At 37.3% G+C, this 26,664-nt stretch overlaps 1 protein-coding gene across 1 annotated transcript in view; it reads right to left on the bottom strand.

Annotated features, from left to right (window-relative positions):
- Positions 1 to 26,664, bottom strand: part of Abca5 (ATP binding cassette subfamily A member 5) — a 70,408-nt gene that overhangs the window by 3,756 nt on the left and 39,988 nt on the right. Inside the window, exons 21-38 of the mRNA XM_075989978.1 lie at positions 23,789 to 23,916; positions 23,234 to 23,371; positions 21,474 to 21,587; positions 19,186 to 19,356; positions 17,352 to 17,465; positions 16,906 to 17,040; positions 16,370 to 16,444; positions 15,109 to 15,200; positions 6,416 to 6,542; positions 6,084 to 6,201; positions 5,902 to 5,993; positions 4,960 to 5,135; positions 4,345 to 4,420; positions 4,135 to 4,229; positions 3,203 to 3,322; positions 1,997 to 2,146; positions 1,594 to 1,673; positions 386 to 441 (exon numbers count right to left, since the gene is read on the bottom strand). Coding sequence (XP_075846093.1) covers positions 386 to 441; positions 1,594 to 1,673; positions 1,997 to 2,146; positions 3,203 to 3,322; positions 4,135 to 4,229; positions 4,345 to 4,420; positions 4,960 to 5,135; positions 5,902 to 5,993; positions 6,084 to 6,201; positions 6,416 to 6,542; positions 15,109 to 15,200; positions 16,370 to 16,444; positions 16,906 to 17,040; positions 17,352 to 17,465; positions 19,186 to 19,356; positions 21,474 to 21,587; positions 23,234 to 23,371; positions 23,789 to 23,916 — 2,057 coding nt within the window. The remainder of the gene's footprint in view (positions 1 to 385; positions 442 to 1,593; positions 1,674 to 1,996; positions 2,147 to 3,202; positions 3,323 to 4,134; positions 4,230 to 4,344; positions 4,421 to 4,959; positions 5,136 to 5,901; positions 5,994 to 6,083; positions 6,202 to 6,415; positions 6,543 to 15,108; positions 15,201 to 16,369; positions 16,445 to 16,905; positions 17,041 to 17,351; positions 17,466 to 19,185; positions 19,357 to 21,473; positions 21,588 to 23,233; positions 23,372 to 23,788; positions 23,917 to 26,664) is intronic.

Genomic DNA, 26,664 nt, shown 5'->3' on the forward strand with positions numbered 1-26,664 from the left:
TGTACTCAATAAATGTAAATAATGTGAGTTTTCAATTAAAAGTATTTAAAAATAAAATTGAACAAAAAGCAAAGAGGATGCTAAAGCTGTAATTATAATTGTAATTATAAACGGGTGTGGTGAGAAGGCTCAGCGTTGCCAAGTCCAAAGACCTAAGTTCAATTACCAAGCCCCACATGGTTGAGAACTGATTTTTACAAATTGTCCTCTGGTCTCACAAAAATGCTGTGGCCCTTGTAGACTCACACCCACACATGAAATAAGTACATTTTTTAATTACATAATTTTAAATGTCTATACTATTACTCCAAAATATGACCCTAAGCAATTGCTAATAGACACACCTAACTATGTAGTAATCTTTTCTAATTTAACTTTACAGTACCTGTTCCAATGTTGCTTGAGAAAAGCTATATTCTTCTACGGCAAAAGTGTGTTTTGCTGTTAAAACATAAAAATAACATTTTACTCAGTGATATTTTTAAGGAATGAAGTGGCAATAACCTGCAAGGTATCCAATGTCTTTTTAAAAACTCTGTAACAAGTCATTCAAAACTGAAGTTGTTCCGACATCTGCACTGGCCTGACTACTAAGCGCATCTCTTGTGCACATTCACTGCAGTCCCTTTTAAAAGGAGTCTGTCCACCTCCCATCTCTCCTCTCCTCCCCACCTTCTTTTCCGTCCCCTCCTCTCCTCTTCTCTTCTGCTACTCTTGACCCCAGAGGCCAGTCTCCCCTCCCCCCCTTTTCCCATTCACTTTTCCCCAATAAACAACCCCTCCACCTGAGGTCTGTCTCATGTCTTTTCTCTCACGTGCCACTTTTTTTTATAAATAAAACAAGCTGCCCAAACGTTATTTCCCTCAGTTTCACTCTGTTTCTCTCTCCCATGCCCACTACTGATTCTCAGCTCTAAACAGTCAGGATTAATGTTACTTGACCTAATTCACATTTTCTAACTTACCTCCACTTTCGCTCCTGTATCTCCTTCCTCATTATTTTTTGGTTTTATTATGGTGTCAGATCTCTACCCCCCCCCATTCTCCAAACTCTACTATATAGTCTGTCCTTGATTCTTAAATTAGATTCTACACTCACTTCAAATCCCTTTGCAATCCAATCTAATACCAAATTCTGTTAGTAAATTTATTCCTTTAATCATAAAGGCATTACAAGGAAAGTAAAATTTTCAGAATTAATACTTAGTCTACAGCTATCATGGTGATATGTAAGATAAAAGATTTTGTCCTATTTAGAATTCCCACAGAGAATGATAAAAATTGTATATATGTTTCAATTTTTTGTGTTTCTGAGAATTACTTACACGAGTACTCCCTTCTCTCCCCTCAAGTCCTCCTGTGTCTCCCACATCCCCTCTCAAATTTTGACCACTTAATTCTTTTTTAATTATTGTTACATATATGTACGTATTTATACACACATTCATGTTTACTTATCTTAGAATAAAATACTGAAAGATGATATTATTTGCTACAACTACAACAACAATCTGGCTCCCAGTTCTAAACTTCCTAAATAGAATCCTTCCATTATTCGAAAACTATCTTACAATATTCTCAAATGCTACTTGCCTTCTTCCAACTTAGCAAAGGATTGTGAGAGGGACTGAACATCTTCTTTAGGAATTTTAAAGGCCAAAATAGAAGAAAAGCTGAAAAACAAAGATAAATACAGCAAAAAACAAAACTTAACTACTGTGTATGTTTGTAAGATGAAGTTTAATTTTTAGATTCAAATTCAAATTCTAAAACTATACTTTGTTATTCATTTTCCTAAAACTTTGTGTAAAATACCATGCAATTGTAGCTGTAAAGTATATACAAACCTCTGTTCTGACAGCACAGTCCAGTCAGTACTAGTGACAATAAAGTACATGAATAAGATACTCAAAGACAGGCAGAAATAAAACGGAAAAGATATCCTTTAATGATTTCTACTCTATAAAAAATATTAAATATATTTAAAAGTTGTTACCTCTCTTGGCGGCTTGCATTTGGGAAAATATATTGAATTTCTCTTTGAAGGCGGTCTATTTCCAGGTTTTCTATCCAGTCTTTTAATTTAATTTCCAAAAAGTAGCCTTTGCCAAACTTACTCTTTAGATGTTGTACTGTTCCAATACATCTGGAGTAATTTTTAAAAGAGAAAGTTAAAGTTTCTTGATTGTTTCCCAGAATGATTTCTCACTTAAATCTCTGCCACATTTTTTGGAGAACATGGCTCTGGGGATCATTTACATGAACAGCACGCTGCAAACACCATGCAGCGCACACCACATCTGGTCTCATGTTACCTAACATTTTCTTCTTCTACTTCTAGGACAAATTTGTCGAAATCAAGCAATCTCCATGATGCAGATCTAGCTGAGGTTAGAGCTGGGTTTATTTGATTTTGTTAGATTTCCAGTAGTGTCTTTTCTGTCCCAGGATTCTGTTTCACGTTGTAGTTAGTTGTTATGACTCTTCTGTCTCCAAAGTTAATGACACTTCTTACTCTTTCCTTTCCATGACTGATCAGATGTTTTATTGGGATGCCCTTCAGTTTGCGTTTGCTCGCTATTTTCCTCACGTTAAGCTAGGTTATGACTTCTGGACAGAAAACCACACTCTGAAGCATGCTTCTCATTACTCGATGTCATGTTCAGGGATGTGCAGTATCTGTACACACTGCTTAGTTAGATATCTGTAAGTTTTTCAACTGTGAACGTTTTACTTCCCCTTTTCCTTACTCAATTTTCTAGGAGAAACTGATTATATCCAGTATAACCTGGAACAGGAAAGGGTAAGCTTCCTTTGAGGGAACCATAGACACATATTTTATTTGAAATCATTGTGTAAGGTAAATTTGTCTCTTTGTCCACATTTATTTATCCAGTCAATCATTTATTTATGTAGATATAAAGTCAAATATTTATCTTATACTTTGTATTATAATTCAAAATGATTCCTATTACTTTAAAATAGTCAAACAAAGGGCTGAAAACATACTAATACAGGTAGTTTGACACAGTTTGTAAAAAATTATGTGTTTCCAAGAAATTAAATACAAATCAGATTTTAAAAACTATAAGAAATGTGTTTTGACATTTCAAATTAATGCAGTTTTCTAAGTTTTTAAAAGATCACACTCAGAATACACTCTAAATTCCTTCTCTGAAAGGTATGCTGTTTAGACACCTACCTTAACTGCCCAGACACCATAATTGCCACTCTGTCACAGACGGCCTCCGCCTCTTCCATGTAATGAGTCGTCAGAAGAGCAGCCCGCTTTTTGTTTTTAAATGCAGTTCGAATTGCTCTCCTACAAAATATTTAAAAAAAATAAGTAAGAGGAATATACGTGTTTGCTAATAGAGATAAGTAGTTTTTCAAAATCCAACTATTTGACTAAAACTTACCCAGTATCAATTGCTATAAGTTATTATATCCTACCAAACTATGATTTTTCTATTATAACGTACTTTTCTTTAGTTTGAAAACTTGACACATGCAAAGAAATTCCATTACTTCAAAGATATACATGGGTTTAAAGTACAATAACCAGGATAATGTACAGCTCAGAGGTACAGCACTTGCTTACAACTGACAGTAGCTTGGTCTCAATCTCCAGCAATAACAAAAAGGGAGAGAGAGAAAACAAAAACATGAAGGAATGAATCAATGTATGATAAAATGTGATTTGTGTTATAAAAAAGCTGCATATTCATAAAATTAGTATACATCTAAGTTAAATCTTAAACTTTATAAACATGGAAATTAAGGATCAAAAATTATTTGACCAACTAGTTCTTTAAACTACTACAATAAATTATTACACTGAAATTCAAAACAGTATTATGAAAAACATAATCTACCATTAAATGACTAGGGAAAATCTTCCAAAACTCAATTCAGAAAGTAGAACTATTTATTTTAATAACCATTGTTCTGTAGTATATAAAATATCATTAACATTTTAACAAAGATGTGATAAAAGCTTTAAAAGGCTAAATATTTAATTACTATTTTATAAAATCAAGATGTATACATTGCTGACAGGAAGCTATCGGTTACAATTCTGTAAACCATGATGATGTCACGCCCTGTGACACAAGCCTTTAGTCTCATACTCACCACATGTGCTGTTTGGCTCTGGGGTCCATACCTGTGGACGGCTCATCCAAGAGAGTAACCTGTGGGTTCCCCAGCATACTGAGAGCAAAACACAGCTAGACGGAAGAAAGAGGGAAACCGGACTAAGACTTCACTCTGAGGATGTCTGTCCAGAGAGGGAAAAGCACTGAACTAGTCAAACAGATGCATTTGTTATCTCCTGAAGAGTACCTTTCTCTTGATCCCTGCAGGCAGTTTCTTTATAGTTTTCTGAAGATGTTCTTTCAAATCAAGGGCATTTGTTATTCTGCAAAATGGTCAATATAAAATTAATGTACCTGGATCTGTATTAATTAATACAAATATAAATTAGGCATGATCACTAACACTGTTCTCTGTAAAAGAGTCACTTAGGTAATGTTTGGTATCATTAGGTAAGAAAAAAAAGCTCCAATTTATATCATTTTAAACAAACTAATAGTCTTAATAAATGATTCACTTAATTTTCACATCATTTATGGGTACCTTCCTCCTATAATTAGAAATAGGAAAATGAAGCCAGGCAGTGCTGGCACCTGTCTTTAATCCCAGCACTTAAGAACAGAGGCAGATAGATCTCTGACTTCAAGGTTGGCTGGGGCTACTTGGTAAGACTGTCTCAAAACATAACAAAGAATCAGAAAAAATACAAATAAAGAGTTGCCCTTTTTAATAGGTATCATAATTTTGTAAAGAATATGTGAAAATTTTCTAAGTAAATTATAATCTACAAAAAAAATGATTGTTTTAAATTTTTAAAAAAACTAAAATATACATAGCAAAAGCAACCTGAAGATGATAATTTACCGACTTATTACTTCTTTCATGTCGCTTGCACTCATTCCTTTCACAGCTCCATAAATTTCAAAATGTTCTTGCAGAGTAATATCTGGCCACAGTGGGTTTGTTTGAGGGCAGTAACCCATGCACTTAGTGGATTCATCATCTTCACTTGAATGTGAAATATAATCACCTAGAAATATCTATAAAAATCAAACCAAATTTTATCTTTGCTTAATTTGTATTGCGAAGGAGACATTAAGTAGATTCCCTTAAACTCCTTCCCTCAGAAACAGTACTACCTAGCCAGTGTTTTATTGCTTTTTAAAGGCACCAGGACTTGCATAGCTAAGTCAGAATTTAGAGATAACGGCCAGAAAACGTGGTAGTTCTACACTGCTGAGTGGGAATCACGCCACAAGTACTGCCATCATGAAGCTTCCCTGAAAATATTTAAACCAACGAGTTGAATAAATAAATCCTTTGTATTTCTTGGATATAGGCTATAGTTGACATAAGGAACAGCTCAGGAAAAATCTCAAAAGAGTATTCCTTGTTACTCATAGAACAGCGAGTCTGTCTATCTAGTGTGAAGAGAACAAGGAGGAAGCAAACAGGAAAGGAGAGCAGCACAGACATTGGGGGGGTTACCAACTGGTAAGTGACATGATTATAATTGAAAACTAATTGACAGGATCAAGACTAATTACTATAACTGTCTTGGTAAGTGGGAAGATAAATCAATCTTGAATGTAAATAATTATTAAAAACAGAACTGTATGTGTGTGAAAATTTCATAATTTGTCTTACTTTCACAGATGACCAAAATATTTTAATCTCATAAGTCTATACAAAAAAATATGAAAACACATGAAGCTGGACCATCAAATTCACAATTCATCAATAGTAGACTTATCTTGATTAAAATATAAGTTATATTAGACACAATCCTCAACTTACACATCATACCTGGCCTGAAGTTGGTTCAATATCCCCAACCAGAATATTAATGATTGTGCTTTTGCCAGCACCATTTGGACCCAACAGTCCCAAGATCTCTCCTATAGAAATTGAGAGAAAAATTATATATTAAAGACAAACTAAAAATAAAAATTACTTTTCTGAAAATCTTGAGAAAAATAAATACCAACCTTTTCTCACAGAGAATGAGACATATTTTGTTGCTACTTTCTTTGTTTTTCTTGAATGAAGAAAATCTTTCTTATCATCATATTCTTTATGCAAATTGCATACCATAATGGCTGGCTTCTAATAAGCAAAATAGGTTTTATGGTTATAAATTAGATGTCTATCATTTCATGCCTTACATATGTGTCCTAAGAACTATATTCACTTTTAATAGGGAAGTGTACAAATAAATCTCACATTAATGTGCAATGAAAATTATTTCTTATTAATTCCTATGCCTTTAGTAATTTACCATTTCAGACTTAATATGACTTAGCAATAATAAACAAGTTACCTCCTCACAACACTGGCAGCTCATCAGCTCTTTAACCTTCAGTCTTTCAGCTTTGACATCTTCATCTTCATCCGCATTGATTGGTGGTTCTGGAAACTTCTTATTTTTGGACTTTTGTGAGAGGGTCCTAGATACATACATATAGTAGATATTATGGTTTTGGTCCCTGGTCCCTTTAAGAGACAAGCCACGCCCACTCCCTCCCCCATCTGCTGAGGCAGGCTGATCTTCAGGGCCTGTGCTCGCTCTCTTTTCCATCTTCCTCTCTGAGAGGCAGCTTCGCTTCTGCCTCTCTCCCCACTTCTCTGCTTCCCCCCCTCCCGTCTCTGTTCTCTCTCCTCTCCTCTCTCTCTCTCTCTCTCTCTCTCTCTCTCTCTCTCTCTCTCTCTCTCTCTCCCCCCCCACCCCCTTCCCCCTCCATAACCCCCTGAATTCAACCTCACTTTGCAAGTCATGTCTATCCATGTCTCTGTCTTCTGCCCACCCGCCATGTGTCTCCCTGCCTGGGACCAGCCATTGCTCAGGGACCAGCAGCCATCTCTGCCTGGGACTGGCTGCTCCCAGGGACCGTTTTCTGCCGCCACATGGCCCACTACCACCATTTGGGACCTACAGCATTTCTGCTGCCTACTGCTGCCAGGGATCTTGAAGCATTTTTTAAAAAATTATAAAAGTAGATGGTTACATAATTAAAATATTAAGAAATTTAGGCACTACATAGGGGAAAACGTTTTAAAAGAACATCAACATGACTCCTAATGTTAGCCCTGAAGAGTAAAACTCCAAATGGTAATTTCCACTGACTGTTAGTGCCTAAATGACATTACCCAAAACCATCCTATATTTGATATTATAGTATACAACTAGTATGTTTAAGGTATTCCACAGGAAAAACAAACAGAGGCTGAAGAGATGGCTCAACAGCTAAAAGCATGTACTGCTCTTCCAGAGGCCATGAGTTTGGTTCCCAGAACCCACATCAGGAGGCTCAAAATGCTCTATAACTCCAGCTCAAAAGGACCTGTGCTCTCCTTGGCCTTGGCTTTCACACACACACACACACACACACACACACACACACACACACACACACACACATATACATAAAATTTAAAAGTATAATCTTTAATTTAAAAAATAAATATTTTCTCCAAAGAAATTGTAGTCATATGAAAATTGAGTACATATGAAACTGTCTATGAAGAGTAGATAAGGCTGAAATCAAAATCTAAAGGAATACTTTCTTTAATGGCAGACAGAGAACAAAATACTTGCAAAGAAATTTTTGAATAGGAAGAGAGGTAAAGAGGTAAATGATGTGCTGGTGTACACGGTTAATTCTAGCACTTGGGTAGGCAGAGGCAGGTGGATCTTTGTGAGTTTGAGGCCAGTCTGTTTTACACAGTGAGTTCCAGGACAGGCTCCAAAGCTACACAGAGAAACCCAGTCTTGGAAAAAGAAAAAGAGGTAAATAAAGGGGACATTATAAGAAACAAAAGAATATGAAAAGAAAAGGAAGAGGAAGTCAATTATGTAATTAAGCAAGCTAAGACTACTAGACATGGCAAAGAAACTGAAGACAGTATCAGTGGCGAGTTAAGAGGAACCAAAAATTTTATGAAATTAAAGATATAAGGTGTTTGAAATATGAAAACAAACAGAGTTATAAAGAGCCAGAAATGAATTTGTATTTGAAAAAGATTTTTAGGTCCTTTTATGTATGGAAGAAAGTGTAATTCCTCTTTCCTAAGTTTAGATTCTGAAGGGAAGGGGCTGGAGATATGACTTATTTTGGTAGTGTTTGCTATATAAGCATGGGGACCCAAGTTTGGATTTTCAGCATGTATTTAAAAAGCTGGATTTGGCAGCACAATTCTGTAATTTCAGTGCTGGGGAAGGAGTAGAAGGATCCTAGGGGAAGAGAGATTGAGGAAGATGTCAACCCTCAGGCCTTCACATACACACACACTGCACATGCACATGAATATACATACAATATTTATATGCTACAGCACACAAATACACATACATGGTTCAGAAGGGTGATACAGAAAGAGAAAAGATTCTTAAGTACAGGAAATACATGATCCTCCATAGCAGAAGGTCATCTCTTCCTCTGGGAGAGGGAAAAGGCGATGCAGATAAATTTGCAGATATTTGAAATTTAAGTATAGAAGGCTCAAGATCCTTGTGTTCACAGACAAACACTAGAAAAACCAGGAATGTTAAGCATGAAGGCTTATCTCTTCAAGGAAAGAGATACACACCTGTTTTCTATCTGGAATGCTTGGGTGTGGGTGCTGTTAATAGTCTAGTAATCTTTGCAATCTCTAGGGCCAGCTCACACCCAAATCCCCCAGATTATTACGTTCACCCCAGACTCTTCCTCCCTAGACCTATCTATTAAGCAGTATTTCTCAGTCAATAGAACCCTTCCTTAGAGAAGATGTCACATGTTCTTTGTAGCTCTGTATGACCAAAACCATACCTGATCCTCCTTAGGCCCTTAAACTATAGAACTCATCCTTATAGAAGAGGTCACATGTAGTTTGCAAAAGAATTCTGATGTAGTCATGCCTTAAGCTTTCTCGAGCACATAGGATTGAGATCACTGTTACCAGAAAAGTTTTTTCCAAAGTTGCATTCTAATATGTCTAAAATAAACTTCCCGAGTCTCTAGAAGTCTGAACCAACTTTGACTAAATAGATCATGCTGAGCCACATCTCCTCACTGGGATAGTTACTCTGCCGGCCATGGTGTTTGCAACAATTAAGCACTATGTTTTCAAGATAAACACCAATATTAAACTAAGGAGCAGGATGTGAGATGATCTGGGAAATTTGAAGAATAAAGAAAGTTTGGAGTAACTATTAAAACATAATAAGAAGGTATTAAACAGAAATGAACACATAGGCCTATAATCATCCCAAACCCAGATGTCTAAGTGTCAGCCTGAGAACACAGTCAGCAACAGAGAGAGCAATAGGCACCAGCAATGCCTGGTTAGCCATGAAGCAAAGCCTGAACAATCCAACACAGCTGAAGCACAAGAAAGGGACCTTAAAACCAATTTTATGAAGATGATAGAGGTCCTTGAAGAAGAAATGAAAAACTCCCTTAAATAAATTGAAGAAAAGACAAAGAAAAATTGGAAATCAATAAATCCCTTAAAGAATGTCAAGAAAGCCAAGGAAAAGAAAACAAACAAACAGATAAAGGAACTGTCCAAGACCTGAAAATGCAAAGGGTTGCTCCACCCACTGAGACAGTGTGCCTGATTTAATGGGAGTTCACCAAAGTCAGCTTGACTGGGACTGAACAAGCGGGCTCAAACCGGACTCTGAATGTGGCTGACAATGGGTCTGACTGAGAAGCCAGTGATAATGGCACTGGAATTTGTTTCTACTGCATGTACTGGCTTTTTGGGATCCTATTCTGTTTGGATGCACACCTTCCTAGGCCTGGATGGAGGGAGAAGAAAGGTCTTGGACTTCCCACAGGGCAGGGTGCCCTACCCTCTCTTAGGACTGGAGTGGGAGAGAGGAGAGTGAGTGAGGGAGAGGGAGGGAAATGGGAGGAGGGGAGGAAGTGGAAATTTTGAATGGTATTATTTACAAAGCAATAAAAATTAAAAAAAACTGAAAATGAAAAAGAAGCAATTAAAACACACACATGCACAAACAGGGGAGAGGGCCTTGGTCCTGCCTCAAAGCAATGTGCTAGACTTTGCTGACTCCCCATGGGAAGCCTTACCCTCTCTGAGGAATGGAAGAAGGCTGGGGTGGGGTGTAGGTGGAAAGAATGGGAAGAGGGGGGATGGGAACTGAGACAGGTATGTAAAATGAAAAAAGACTATTTTTTAAAAAAATAATTTAATAATAATAAAAACACAAATGGAGGGATTCTGGAAATGGAAAATCTTTGTAAGCAAACAGGAACTACAGATACAAGGATCACCAACAGAATACAAGAGATGGAAGAGAGAATCTCAGATGTTGACGATAACAATAGAAGAAATAGACATAATTGAAAGAACTCAAGAAACTATACATCAACAAATTAAATCATCCAATTAAAAAACAGGACACAAATCTAAACAGAGAATTCTCAACAAGATTCTCAAACGGCAAAGAAACACTTAAAATGTTCAACATCCTCAGCCATCAAGGAAATGCAAATCAACCTTACACTTGTCAGGATGGCTAAGATCAAAACCACAGGAGACAGCTCACACCAGTGAGATGCAGATCAAGAGGAACACTGCTTCATTTCCGGAGGGAGTGCAAACTTGTACAGCTACTTTGGAAATCAATATGGTAGTTTCTCTAACAACTGGGAATCAGTCTACCTTAAGACCTAGCTATATCACTCCTGGGCATATACCCAAAGGACACTCGACCAAACCACAAGGACACTTGCTCAACTACGTTCATAGCAGCTTTATTCATAACAGCCAGACACTGGAAACAACCTAGATGTCCATCAACCAAAGACTGGATCAAGAAAATGTGGAACCTGACAACAGGGTCAGCTCTAGTGTGCTGACCAGACAGGATGTGGGGCCCACTCTCCTAGGTGCTGCAGTTGATGTGGGACAGGTCACTCTCATGACCTGAAACCAGCTCTTCTCTCTCTGTCTCTCTCTGTTTTTTTCTCTCTCTCTCCTGACACAGGCAGCAGGGAGCGGAGAGTAGAGAGCATCTTTCCCTCACCCATGTCACCACATGGCAGATGAGGAAGAGGTAAGTCAGCCCTGAGAGCATAACAACAGAGCTGCCCCTGCTCTCTTGTTCTTATTCTACCTACAGTAATCATGAGAGAGGGCCCTGTACCTTGCCTGGGCAAAACAGTAGAGCTGACCCTGGTGATGTGAGTGAGGGGGACCTGGGTCTGTGGACCCAAGAACAGAACTGGCCCTGATCCTTGCTGTAGGATGCACTGAGCTCGCTTGCTGAGTCAGTGCTGGAGAGCTTGTCTGGATAGTGATGATGAGGCAAAGCTATCAAGCTGGCCAATTCAGCTGCCACCCAGGCCCAGAACCAGGGCTGTGAGTTGGTCCCCTCCAACATCTATCAAATCTATGAACTGTTGGAGCATGTGAAGAGGATGAATCTACAGATCAAAAACAGCAGGATCTTCATGATACAGTACAACAGGGCATCCAAGAGTTCTTCCAGTGAGAGCTCATTATTGGTGGGGTAGCAGGAAGCAGAGGCCTAAAGCCACATCAGACTCATGGCGATGAACACTTACAAGTAAAGATGAATGGACTAAAGGGTAAACTGTGTGGCTCAATGGGCTACACTACAGCTTCCATGACAAGATTCTTCCTTTGTTTGGTTGGTTGATTGGTTGGTTTTCCTTTGAAATTTGGTTTTGATTTGGTAGGTAAGGTAGCAAGGACAGAAGGCAAGGAGATAGGGAGGTGAGATCAGAATGCATGATGTGAAATCCACAAAGAATCAATAACAGTAAAAAAGAAAGAAAATGTGGTACATTTACACAATGGAGTATTACTCATTAAAAACAGCAGAACATTTGCCAGCAAATGGATGGAACTGGGAGAGATCACTCTGGGTGAGGTAACTCAGACCCAGAAAGACAATCATTATGTACGTCCTCACTTATAGGTGGCTACAAGTAAAGGATGACCACGCTTCAATCCAGACCCAAAGAAGCTAAATAACAAGGAATGATGTGGGATTCCCTCTGTATGCTGTGAATACCATAGGGCCTGTGCAGGGAATAGAGGTAGGCAGGGAAAACTAAACTGAATGCTGGAAGAAAAAAGAGCAGATCAAGAAGAAGCCATGGAGCCTCTGGAGGCAGACACGCTGAAACTTTGCTGGAGATGGGTTAAATTAAGATATAAGTATTAGCCAATAAGATGCTAGAGCTAATGGGCCAAGCAGTGATTTAATTAACACAGTATCTGTGTGATTATTTCAGGGTTAAGCAGCTGGGATCAAAAAAGCAGCCCCCTTCAACAAAGGAAGGCTTAAGGTTTGGGACACATGAATCTCACCGTGAAGGGAAAGTAGAATAGAGAGCACAGGTAGATAGAGGAGAGGTCTGGATTGGGGTTGGGAATGGGAGAGAGCAGGTGAGGGGAGGATAGAACAGATAACTGGAATCAGGGGCATCTCTGGGATGAGCTAGAAACCTAGTGCAATGGAAACTCCCAGGAGTCCATGGGGATGACCCTAGTTAAGACTATAACAATAGGAGGCCCAACCACATAACCTCTGACCCACCATCTGTCCTGAATACAAGATATGCTGGGACAAAGGTGGCACAGAAATTATGGAGTGGGCAACAATAACTGGTCCACTTGAGACCCATACCCTGAGAGGGAGCCCACCCCTGACAATGCCTAGAGGGCCAGAACCCAGAGGTTAGACAGCCCAGAGACCTAGGATAGACCAAATATGACTAGCAAAAAAAGAAAAAAAAATCAATGAAATGATTCCTAATGATATTCTGTTATACTCATAGATCATTGCCTAGCCTAAATGTCATCAGATAGGCTTCACCCAGGAACTAATGAAAACTGATGCTGAGAACCACAGCCAAACATTAGGCAGACCTCAGGAAATCCTGTAGAAGAGGGAGAGGAAGGATAATGGATGCCAGAGGGACCAAGGACATCACGGAAAAACACACAGAGTCAACTGGCCTGGGCTCATGGGGGCTCCCGGAGACTGAACAGTGAACCAGAGAATTTGCATGGGACTAACCAGGGCCTTCTGCACATGTGTTGCAGCTGTGTGGCTTGGTCTTCTTGTGGGACTCCTGGCAGAGAGAGTGGGGGCTGTCTCTGACTGCTGCCTGCTTCTGGGACTTTCCTCCTGCTGGGTTGCCCCATCCAGTCTTAATAGGAGGGAAGGTGCCTGGTCTTACTGTAACTTGACATCCCATGGCGGACTGATGTACAGGGAAGGCCTGCACTATTCTGAAGGGAAGGGAAAGGGAGTAAAAAGAGGAGAGGGGAATGTTGGCAGAGGGACCAGGAGGAGAGGAGGGGAACAGTAGAAACTCTAATTGGGTTGGAAAAAATTAATTAATTGATTAATAAAATTTTTAAAGCATTAAAAAATGAAAAGAATGCCAGTGGCATGGCTCTGACTAAGTTAAGTGGGTGATACAGAGTCGAGAATCCCTGACTGGTTTGGAGAATCAGAAAACAAAGGGGTGAACTATTAGAAAGACTATCTCTGTGAATATAGGAATCTTCCCCACAAATATCAGCAGAAGTAGTGAGAGGTGGAATAAGGAGAGCCAGACCTAAGTTTCTCAGTGCAGAGGGAGAGTCCAGCGCTTACTAAACATCACACACTCATCTAAACTTCCCAGTCTTTACATACATTAACATTCTGATGTTAGAACTATAAGCTAACAAGCATTACACACTTACTATATAAAGCATCCAGTGTTTATATACATTAATACTCTGCAAGGACACACAAATATGAGAGCTACAACGGCTAATAAGCACCACACATTTAGCTGTCCAGTGTTTGTACACGATAATACTCTGCTAATACACAAACACGACAGGTATAAAAGGGCAGGTGCACATTAGTTTATCACCAACACCCACGTTTCACTAAACAATAATTCTTTCAGATTAACATTACCTAGTAAAAGTACTGAAGTTTGGAGAAAATACTTGCATTTCATATAACTATATATAAAATACATAAAAAACTTAGAACTCAAAATAAATACAATGGAACCAATATTTAAAATTTAATAAACATTTTTAATACAAACAATCCTTTCTCTCAGAAGACATCAAAGTGGACAAGAAGCATACGAAAAGGAGATTACAATGTTACTTAGCAAAATTAAATTTAAAAAGTTAATGAATCACCACTACAGTATAAATGAGGAACTTTCCAAAATCATTCTCCCTGTAAAACTCTATGTAATAGATATAATTTGCTATTCAAATCGTAACTATTGGGCCAGAGAGATGGCTTAGCCGGAAAAAGTGTCTACTGCGAAAGCTGATGGCCTAAATTCAATCCCTGGGACCCACACGGCAGAAGGCAAGAACAGGTTTTGCTAGCTGTCCCCTGGGACTCACATGTATTCTGTGACTTATGCATACTCACAAACAAACACACATAATAATAATAAATATAATAAAATAAAAATAAATATAATAAAAATAAATAATTCAAATTCTAACAATTTGATTTTTTTCAACAGTAAAAAGCAGGTAACTATATAATTTAAATATACTTAAAGTACTTAATAGAACCATGGTCTTTAGTGGCTTAAAATTTTAAAACATATTTATTTATTTTCTTAAAAATGTTTTATATGCATTATAGAACTATCCAGAATGAACATGCAGTAAATGTGTGAGGGACACTACACATTAATGTATATTCTGAAAAAAAAAGAACAAAACCAAGAAATGACTATATGCTATTTATAACTCCATGTTGTTATTGTAATGTGTAGTGTACAACAGGCAGGCAAACATTCTGAATATAATAGGTTAGCGGTTACATAGGGCTAGAGGCATGGGAAGGAATACAGGAAAGTGACTAGTACTGGATACAATTACTTGGAATGCTGGAAATGTTTTAAAATTATATTGATATTTAAAATTATGGTGATGATTGTACAATTCTGTAAATTTACCAGAACTTTAAAACTTAGGTAAAAAAAAATAACTAACCTGAAAAAGGGATCCTTTCTTATTGATCTGCCTCCATGCTTTTTCTCATAGTGTTGTAAGAGGAAAATCCACAGTATACAGTGCAGGTAGGGCTAAGAGAAGAGTAAGTAACAGCTTATGACGGAATCATCATTTCTTTGCTTTTTTAACAGTGGAAGACTTCAAAGATCAGGTTCTTTACCATAACCAGAGGGGAGAATCCAACTGCTATGTGTTTGTTGGGATAAAGATAATTAAAAATAACTTGTCCTGTTTAGTTTCTTGGTGATGGAGACTGAACTCAAGGGCTTCACAGACGCAGTGCTTATGCTAGTCCACTAACTGAACCTCCAGTCATTTGTTTTAGTGCTAAGAAAGCAATGCTATTTTTTATAAATTAATTCTTCATATATTTTCTGCCCCTATAAATTCATTTACTGTCCGTTTAACAAAATATAATCAAGCTTAGCTGGGAACTGTGTCACTGACTTGTTATCTCAGCACTAAGGGAGCTTAGACAGAAAGACCATAAAATCCAAGCCGGGCTGGGCTATTTAAGACCATGTCTCACAAACAACAGAAGACTTTGTTCTTCCTCTGACGAAGCCAGTTTCATTAAAATAGAATCAGCATCATGAAAATGTCAAGTGTATTGAATTGGAGATAACTGGCCAACAAAAAAGGTATTTCTACAAAAACGCAGATTCAGTATCATTAACACACTTAATTTACAGGCTTGTTTATTATGCAACAGGACAAAAACCAAAAATAAAACACAAACAAGTGGTTCATTTCTAACTGACTATGTAGCCCAACGATGACCTCAGGCTTCTGATGGCCCTACGCTCAAGCTACGAAGTGTTGGGACGACAGGAGTGCATCCCTACATCTAGTTGCTCCTGTGCTAGAAAGCAAATCAAGAGCTCCATTCATGCTAGACCAGCATTCCTGACAGCTGAGTCATGTCCTAAGCCCATAAACAGTTCCATTTTTAGTTTTTTAAATTTTATATTTTATGTGTATGAATTCGGTTTTTGTTTTGTTCTGTTGTTTTTAATGTCTGTGCACCACATGAATGCCTGGTGCCTGTGGAGGCCAGAAGAGAGCATCAGATCCCCTGGAACAGAAGTTACAGTTGTGAGGCACCATGTGGTTGCTGGGAATTGAATCCAGGTCCTCTGGAAGAGCAGCCAGTGCTCTTAACCACTGAGTTACATCTCTATCCACACAAATACTCTTAAGAGCTCACAGACACACAAAAATAGCTTTTGCTATTTCTTACCATTATAACAGCAACTAAAAGCCTATCCCATGGGTTGTAGGTTTCCTCGGTTTTTGATATATTCTTCCAAGAACCCTAAAACAAAACATTTTTATAACACATAGACAGAAGTATTTGGTTTAAATGGTTAATATAATTTAAGCATAAACATGTAATCTCTATAAATAAGCTGATGATTTTCCTTAATGTTTTCCTGGGGAGAGGGGAATCATTTATACTTAATTTTTCTCACCATTTTATATTATATTACTTAATCCTTGATAAATTTCTAAAAAATGAAAAATAAAACCATACATCTAATTATGCATATCAAATTAAGCATCAGAAACCATGTAGTGAACATAGCTTTTCTCTTTTGACAACCGAAAGTCATACTTTAAAATATCTGTCATTTTAAATTCCTTTATTGATTATATAATCAAGCAGTAACAGTGAATCTTATATTTGTTACTATTTCCAGTACAAGAACCAAGATATCAAAGACTAAAGAATTAATATTTAGACTTTAAAGTTTCTGAAACATCTCCTAGACGTACCTTTATGAAAGAAATTAGGCAGCCCAGGAGTGGGTAGATTGGAATGGCTATGCAAAAGGTGTAATGAAAAACAGTTGACACTGAATATCCCAAAAAGAAAGTTATTTCAGTGATTGCAATACACACCAATGCCGTCTAAAGAGGAAACAAGAGAATAAGTGACAGAGTAGTTGAAAATGTCATATAAACTCAAATAAAACATAATCCAGAAACGATACTAAGCTAGGAAATATCAGTATGTTGGCATCGACTGTTAGCTGTTAAATACTGTGAGCAACATCCCTTGGAGTAGATGGCGGAAGAGCAATACACCCATTGGAAGAAACTGCCAATTCTCTCCATACACGTTCTACTTAGAAAAGATACATTACACCCTCAGCACCATCACCAAAGCATGCGTGAAAAACTGATTCAGAAAACTGAAATAAAATAAAAGCATAACTTACCACAGAATAGATAAATGACCAAAATTCCTTGGTATTTAAAATTTTCTTAAAGGTGAAAGAAGCTACATAGGTGAAGAGAATAACCGATGGTACATAACCAATAAGGCAGAGAACCTGCAAACCAGAAAAGCACGTCCCCTAAGAATAGGAACAGTTTATAACAATATAAAAATCATCCATATTAAAATATTAAGAAATTTTTATTTCTCTAATTTCACGCTTCAAGAAATCACTCCCACAACTGTCTTTGTACTTATTTGAACAGTTGCAAATCCATAACACTACTTAGCCAATAAAAATCATGCTTTAAATTATTGTTTTATATAACTCCAAGTGATTTAACCTCGGCATTATTTGTAATTTTTTAATACCAAGTAAAATGTTCTCTCATGCCAGAGGGTGATAGTACTCACCTTTAATCCTAGCACTTAGAAGGAAGGCAGAGGCAGGTGGATCTCTGTGAGTACAAGGCCAGCCTGGTTTACAAAGTGAGTTCTGGGACAGCCAGGGCTACACAAAGAATCCTACCTTGAAAGACCAAAGCAAAACAAAACAAATCAAAACAAAACAAAACTTCTCATTATTTTATTATTAAAATCAATTGAAGCTAGTTACAACTGACAATCTCTCAAATATTTGGAACCATTCTTTCAACTTTTTAGATGTATTTATTTTAACATGTGAAGTGCTTAGCCTGCTTATATGTGTATGGACCATGTGCATGACAGGAGGTCACAAGAGGGCAACAAATTTCTTTGAACTGGAGTTACAGATGGCTGGGAGCCACCCCGTGGGTCCTCTGCAATAACAAAGTTCCTTTAATTGCTGAGCCAGTTCTCCAGCACTTAGCAATTTTTTTGTTTGTTTGTTTGTTTTAGTGAGGTTTTTTGTTTTGTTTTATTTTCAGATGGGGTCTCACAATGAAGTCCTGGCTGACCTGAAACTCACCAAGTAGACCAGGCTAGCCTCACTCACAGAGATCTTTCTGCCCCTGCTTCCCAAGTGCTGGGATTAAAGGTAAATATTGATTAAAGGTAAATATTATGATGTCCGGCTTTAATATAACTTCTAAGATTATTTTACAGGGCAGAAGTTAATATATCAAGTCCAAATGTTGTCTAGCAAAACCAAAGTTTGCATCCAACATCCTCATACACAGCTTTATATTGGTTTGCTTTCTTCTAATATAAACCATTTAGCAAAGGGACTCTTAATTAGACATTTCCACAGGTCACGAATGCCAGTTACACATTTTTTTTTCACATTTTCAGACAAATTTAAAAATTAGGAAGAGTTTCTTTCCCAGAGCTCAAGAGATGGTGCAGCGGTTAAGAGCTAGGTCAACTGTGAAAACTAGAGTTCAGATTCTAGTGGCTTTGTGACAAACCAGGTGATGCACGAATTCTGGTAACTAGAGCTCTGAGGGATCAGACACCCTCTATGGCTAGTGGCTTACACTTACACACACACACACACGCACACGCACATACATACTCACACCCATACGCACATTAATTGAATCAAGTCTTTTTAAGAAACTAATCACTTTCTTGCAAAATGTTTGAGTATGCCAACGAGGAAGGAAGACTGTATTTAGGTGCCTGATGTAAGAAAATAGATAGTCTACTTGAAAGACCACAACAAGCTTCAAGGGATTATTTTTAAATGGTAGCTTGCACTTTTTAAATCACTTGCAATAAAGATTGAATTAAATGTTTTTGTTTTAAAATATATACATGTTATTCTACCTGACAACTGTCATGTATTCACACATAAATAGATTATAAAAAATATTTAACTGCAAATATCATGAGCACAACTGATGCTAACTTACCACAGCAAGAAATTTTACAGGATAAAAATACAATCCATGACGAAATGCAAATAAACTTCCCAGCATCAAAGTCAGAACAACAAAGAAAAAGGGAAAATCTACAACAGCTTGTCCAACCCAATAGGCTGATGGCAAAAGACCTGAAAGTTTAAGTTGAGTATAAGCTTTGATCTAAAAAAAGAAAAGAAAGAAAGAAAAGTTATTAAAATCTTAAGCAATTTACAAATAAAAAGCAAGAAAATTATTGTAGACCTTTTCATTCAAATCAACAAAACAAAAAGTGACTTTACATGCATTCATTTTAGCCCTTAGTTAGGTTCATTTATAAGATTTATCAATTTCAACAAAATGTTTAAGAATCAGAATGTAATAAAATAAAACAAAAGGCAACATAGAAATGGTGGGTATACGATCAATGACAGCCAAACATGTTCATATGAAACTATGCAGAAATAAATGAGGATATATTTAAATGGAAAAGGATTCTCATGTTCAAAATCTATTTTTAATAAGAACATATAAACTGCCTAATATCTTCTGGACCTTTACAGAACTTCAGATTATGTGTGGAATTTTGTGCAAAGAAAATACATTTGAAAACATTTTAAATACTTTTAAAATAAATTGCATAGTACATAAATGCACAGTTTTCATACTAGTATTTTCCTGTATATTAATACTGAAATCAGTTTTTCTTCTCATGCTCTCACTATTTTTATTTTTTGTAAAAGTCTTTCCCAAATTCTGATGCCTAAAAATACTATTCCTAAACTGGGCGGTAGTGGCGCACACCTTTAATCCCAACACTAGGGAGGCAGAGGCAGGCGAATCTCTGTGAGATTGAGGCCAGCCTGGTCTATAAGAGCTAGTTCCAGGACAGGAACCAAAGCTACAAAAAAACCTTGTCTCAAAAAACGAAAAAATAAAAAAAATACTATTCCTTTGATTTGTATACTTCTAATACTATCAATTCATAATAACTAAGAGTATTAAATCAAAGAGCAGACAGCAGAGTGAGAAACGGAAACAAGAAATAAAAAATGTGTTAAGAGGAGGAAGTGGCACACCGGAGAGATGGCTCACAGGTTAAGATCACTTGGATCCAGAGGTCCAAGGTTTAATTCCCAGCACTCATATGTGGCTCACAACCACATGGAACTCTAATCCCAGAAAATCAGATGCCTTCTTTGGGCCTCTGTAGGTCCTTCAGGCATACAATGCATAGATACACATCAAGCAAAACCTGGTGTTCATACAAACACCTATATGCAAACATTCATAGTACTGTAAGTGTAATAGTGAAACACAGCAACATTTCAGATGTTTTTTTAACAAGCAGTAGTTACACAAACTATAATACACCCACATCTTGAGATAGTTCTCAATAATAAAAAGGAATGGACTACAGAGACTCCTGACACAAACTTCATGAATTTCAAGAAAGCACTAGGAAGCTACAGTAGTAAAATAATAATAATAATGTCAAATACACACTGTAATTCCATTTATATGCTTTTAAAATACATAAATCACAAACCAGAGAATAGGTTAACGGTGTAAGAAAGCAGGGTGAACAAGCCATGGCAGGCGAATAAGCAGCTTTCCTCCATGACCTCTGCTTCAGTTCCTGCCTTTGGGTTCCTTTGCTTTGCTTGAGTTCCTGGCCCTGACTTCGTTCAGTAATAGACCTGGAAGTGTAAGTTAAATAAACTCCTTCCCCGCAAGTTACTTTCTGTAATGTTGTTTTATCTTATCAACAGAAACATAACTAGGACATTTTCAAATTAAATACTCTTAAAAGTTTACTATGAGGCAAATATATATAAATATAATCCTTCTCACTAGCAGCTATCGAAACCTGCTATTTTTATCTTATTTAAGATATTTAATCACGTTTATGTGTGTCTGTGTGAGGTTATAGTACCACATGCATGCAGGGGTCCATGGAGGGCAAAAGAGGATACAGAATTCCCTGGAACAAGAGTAATGGGCAGTTGTGAGCTGACATGTGAATACTCAGAGCTGATCCAGGGTCCTCTGCAAGGAAAGCAAGTGCTCTTAACTGCTGGGGCATTGCTCCAGCCCCTATTTATTTTTTTAACTAACATAAAAAAAAAACATGTTTTAAATTGACTTATGTGTGCACCATGCGTGGCACATGTAGGTATCAGAGGACAATTTGGAGGAACTGGTTCTTTCCTTCTACCATGTGGATTGCAGGGATCTAACTTGGGTCCTCAGGCTTGACAGAACCTGATACCTGTAATTTGTTTTGTCTGAACAATTACCTTATGATTCTCCGCATTTTCCATGGCAAAGTAAGGTGGCATTGCAGTAACGATAATTCCAAGCAAAGCTGCTTGAAAATATAGTTCAACTTTAAAGACTATATCAGTAATTTCCTGAAAGACAAACACAACAGAAAATGAATGTGAATCCCTTTAGAATGCCTTAGAATATCCTGAAAGAGCATTAAAATTTCTAAAGAAAGACATTAAGATATCTACCACAGGGTATGACCGAATAACAGGTTTATTACAAGAAGTGCCGGGCTACACTGCCAACTCTGCCACGAATTAGTATGTGTAATAAACAATTAGCGTATCGGCCAGTGGCTCGATGCAGTGACAAGAAAGACCTAAAGACGATTTTTGGTACTTTTCACTTATTGTGTGAATACTTTTATGACTGTATCAAATAGGATCTTGATCCCTCTTTTTTTCCATTGGGAAAAGCTATATCCAAGCTTATTTTACTAAAGAATCAAGAACATCTCCCAAACAAGGGTGACTTTAACTCCTCTATCTCCATGTTCCTTGTTACCCTAAGGAGTCAGCTAACGTTCCCAGGCAGGTCAAAAGGTAACTGACATCCAAATGCAGATTACCTGAGACTTAGGTTGCTTTGGGTGTTAGACTATCCTCAACAACTTCACTTCTCTATCCTTTCTCACCCTAATCTTTGTGTTAGAGACCAAACCCAGTTTCTTGCACCTGCTAGTAGAACATCCTAAGAGTAAATCCTGGACTCATCTCTACCATTTTTATGTAAGGTGATACACTCATCAACAGGAAAGGTACTCTGCATTAGAACATAATCCACATTCTAACAAGCACCATGGTCCTGGCCCACATTTTCATAGATGATGTAGAAACAGTACATCACTGTCTTGTTGTTCTTGACCTTCAACATTTTGCTACAGTGGTGGTTTGAAAAAAATGGCACCCCAAAAAGAAAGGCACTCTTAGGAGGTGTGACCTTGCTGGAGTAGGTGTGGTTTGGTTGGAGTAAGTGTGTCACTGTGGGGGTGGGCTTTAAAGTCTCTTTTCTCAAACTTCGCTCAGTATGAAAGTTAATCAACTTCCTGCCACTTTCTGGTCAAGATGTAGCCAGTTCTAAGTCTGCCTGAACACTGCCATGTTCCCTGTCATGATGATAATTGACTGAATCACTGAAACTGTAAGCTGCCAGTTCAATTAAATGTTTTCTTTGTAAGAGTTGCTGTGAGTTGCTCAGACTAACTGCACACATAGTCTCTCTCTCTCTGTTTTTTTTAAAGATTTATTTATTATGTATACAACTTTCTGCCTCCATGTATACCCACACGCCAGAGGAGGGCGCCAGATCTCATTACAGATGGTTTGGAGCCACCATGTGGTTGCTGGGAATTGAACTCGGGACCTATGATAGAGCAGACAGTGCTCTTAACCACTGAACCATCTCTCCAGCCCCCACATAGTGTCTCTCTGCAGCAATAAAAAAGTGTAAGACAGCTACTTAAAGTAAAAATGGTTGCTCGTTTGACTTCTCAAGATTTCTTTCAGTATCTCAGTGGCTAGATCCCAAAACCCATCCCCCCCCAAAATACTAAACAATGTTCATTCTTGTCTATAACTAAAATATCAGGGTTTCACAAACCTACCAGCATCAAAAAGAGCTGCTCTGGATGTAAAGCATACTACTCCTGGGGACCCCTAAATTCCCCACTTCAACTTTTAACGTTACGATATTTCCACAGTTGAATGCATCTTTGTGTATGTTTGCTTACTTGAATGAATGGGGTACTCCAGATCTGGATAGCTTCAGTCACATTTAAATGATAAAGATAGTAGTTACTAATGATGTTCATCATTACTGGTAAAGAATAAACCATAGTACTGTTGAAAACAGCCGTAAAAACATAGTCCTGCAATTTAAAGAGAAGACTTATCACATTCTTTATATAAGAATACTGATATCACTAAAGCCCAAACTTTTCTTGCTAACTAACTTCATTAGATTAATTAAATCTTTTATTAATTAAATTAATTAATTAAATTTTATTAGGCACTGTGAAAAAACAGCTTCAACAAGGGATAGGAAAAGTGATGACAACTAAGATATCCTGGCTTGAAATATGAAGGTATTTTAAGCAAAAATATAACATGAAACTAAAATGAAAAGATTTTACTAGTCACTTACCAGGGAATAAAATCCATCACAAACAAAACCGAATATTTTTAATCATTTCTAAAAATAGACTGTGATTCATGATTAATGGGTAAGTAAGCACTTTAGTACTCTATAACTTGTAATGAGTACTCACGTCTAACAACACTCTTACCTTTTCTGTAAGCACCACATTTAAAGCTGCACTATGGGGAGCAGCAGACACATAGTCACTGTCATTAAACATTGTCACCATTATGTTCTGGTGTGTGAAAAAGTTAATAAGATCATTGATATCTGAGTCTGGATTAGAAAATGAGAATAAAAAGAATCAGTTCAAGTAAGAAACGTAGTTGACTTTTTTTTTTTTCAAGACAGGATTTCTCTGTAGCTTTGGGGCCTGCCCTGAAACTTGCTCTGTAGAGCAGGCTGGCCTCAAACTCATAGAGATCCTCCTGCCTCTGCCTCCCGAATACTGCGATTAAAGGTGTGTGCCATACCACCCAGCCTGACTTTTAACTACATTAGGAGATAGTGCTCTTTCAAGAAAATCTTTTATCTTTGGACCACATATTGGTAAAAGCATTGGCTCTATAGCTGGTAGGCCAAGATTCAAATCCAAGTTGTAGCACTTACACTATACATCCTTCAAGCAAGTTACAGTGATAACTTGCTTCCTCCTCTGTCAAGAAGAAAGAGGTATAACTACTTTACGGAACAGTGGCTGTGACAGCTAGATGACAGAACACACATGCCAGGCTTTGAACAGAACCTGGTGACTGCGTAAATTTTATCTGCTGCCTACAGAAATATTAATAACAGTAAAAAGTTATCATAAAATTTGAATAAAAACTATCTATTTGATAATTTTAATTATGTAAAAATAGCCAACCACAAAAACTAGTCTTCTACCTAACCGACTCAAAACAAACAAACAAAAAAAAAACAAAAAGCTGAATCCGGTTTGTGTTGAAATGTACAGCATCGTGTCCAAAGAGTGGAGGCTGTCCTGCTGCACCGCAGAGAAGCCAGGAACAAAGCAGAACAGATGTGACCTACAGAGAACCCAGTCCACAAACCGGGCACTCTCGGGAACTGAACTGAAGGACAGGGCAGGGCAGGCTGAGCGCCGCATGAATAGTATAAAGAGTGGTGCTTTTCAGCTTCACAGCACAAAGTTTTCTCCTAGCCAGGACCGTAACTGATCTCGGGACTACAGAGTGGCTACTTAATCAAGAAAAGGATATTGACTTTTTTTATGTTAAACTTGCCTAAAGGTCAGAAAAGCAAAACAGCCAAGACTGTCTGACCTCTTAGTGGCTTAGCTTTGCCCTTTTGATATTTAGGCAAACTTTACTTATGAAAATATGAATAAAATATCACTATAGAAAAGAGCCAGACCACAAGTGATATAACTATGTAACTTATGCTCTCAAAGGATAAGGAAGTATCTAATGTGTGTATGCATGTGTTTATGTGTATTGTATATACATGTATTACATATGCTCGCATACACATATATATGTGTGTGTATGTATGTATGTATACGCTTACATATACATTTATATATACACACATACAAACACAAGCTTCATTTTGGACAAGCAATAGAGTACAGATTCGAAAGAAATGCTACAGAAAGTCATGAAGAGACAAACACTGAAATACTAGAATTTCTATAATGCAGTAAAAATGAAAGAACAGATATATTTGAGATACTTATATAATTTTTAGGTATACATAAAAATCAAAATTAAGAGATTTCACAAAGTATTGTACTCTAGCTACATAAAATACATATCGAAGACACAATTTCTAAGTGAGAAAGGTAAACTGTAAAATATTTTCTAATTGGAGAGATTCTCCAAGCTAAATGCATCCTTTTCAGAAAAGATCAAGGTTATGTATCATACTTAGCATCGTATTTTAACAGAAATGAATTCCATAGTAACATAGTTTCTGCAAGTCTTCAGATTATGGGTTATTTACATAAGATGTTATAAAAAAAAGCTGAACATGAATAAATGAAGTTCTTTACTAAGTTCTAATATTTTGAAAACTTAGAATCCTAATTTAAAATTAGCTCAAGTCCATAAAAATATGAAAAAACTTTTTGTCAATTATATAATTAGGATAAAAATAGTAAATACAAAATTATCAACTGCAAACAAGATATTCAGGTATAAATACTTACATGTAAGTAAGGCTTATTTCTTACTTGTAACCAATTCTTCACATAGTTTTTGATGAATCTTTAAATCTCAATAACTATGTGGAAATACTATCTATCCATCGATATACTATCTATCGATATCAATTTCGATATCAATATAGATAGCTCTTGCTAAGGGGAACTTTACAACCGGAAGTTCATTAAGAACATCATGAACTTCTGTCTGGCCATGAGAGATAGAATACAGCAGGTGACACCTAGTGTTCAACAGGCCGACCTGTTGAGTGATTCTGAGAGGGAGCGCCACCTAAAAAGGCCGTGGAGTTACTGGCTGTGGAACCAGTTGCTCCTGTCTGCAATTTCTCTCCTGAATTCAATCATTTCTTCCCTAAGAATAGCTTCAGGTGTTTTCCACTGCTTGTGTGTTTATCTCATGAAAACATTTCATCTACTGGGCACGTACATCTTTGTGTTGTCAAGAAGATGACTTTTCATTTGGCTGTATAATTTTGGTATATAGAATATATACTAGGAAATGCTCCATAACTGGATCTATCTGCCCCACAAGGATTGGGGACACTTAAAAGCCTACTTTGTGATCTTGCTCAGACTAACTACACACACAATTAGCTCACTTTCACCTCAGAGCAATTTCAAACTCAACTAAAGGCTTTTCATAAATATATCATAAAGTTAAAACTTTACAGCTTGCACAAGATCAGAGTCACAGATATATGGCCAGGTTGCTGTGCAGAGCACCCCAGGAAGGGCATCCCAGTTCTTCCCTTGCCAGTCTGTTAACAACGGACCTGTGTCTCAAAGTTGTCATTGGGCACTGTGTCCCCTGGTCACGCTCTTGCTCCTATGGCCTTGGGACC

This window comes from Microtus pennsylvanicus, chromosome 11 (assembly GCF_037038515.1).
Source record: "Microtus pennsylvanicus isolate mMicPen1 chromosome 11, mMicPen1.hap1, whole genome shotgun sequence".
Taxonomy (NCBI): Eukaryota; Metazoa; Chordata; class Mammalia; order Rodentia; family Cricetidae; genus Microtus; species Microtus pennsylvanicus.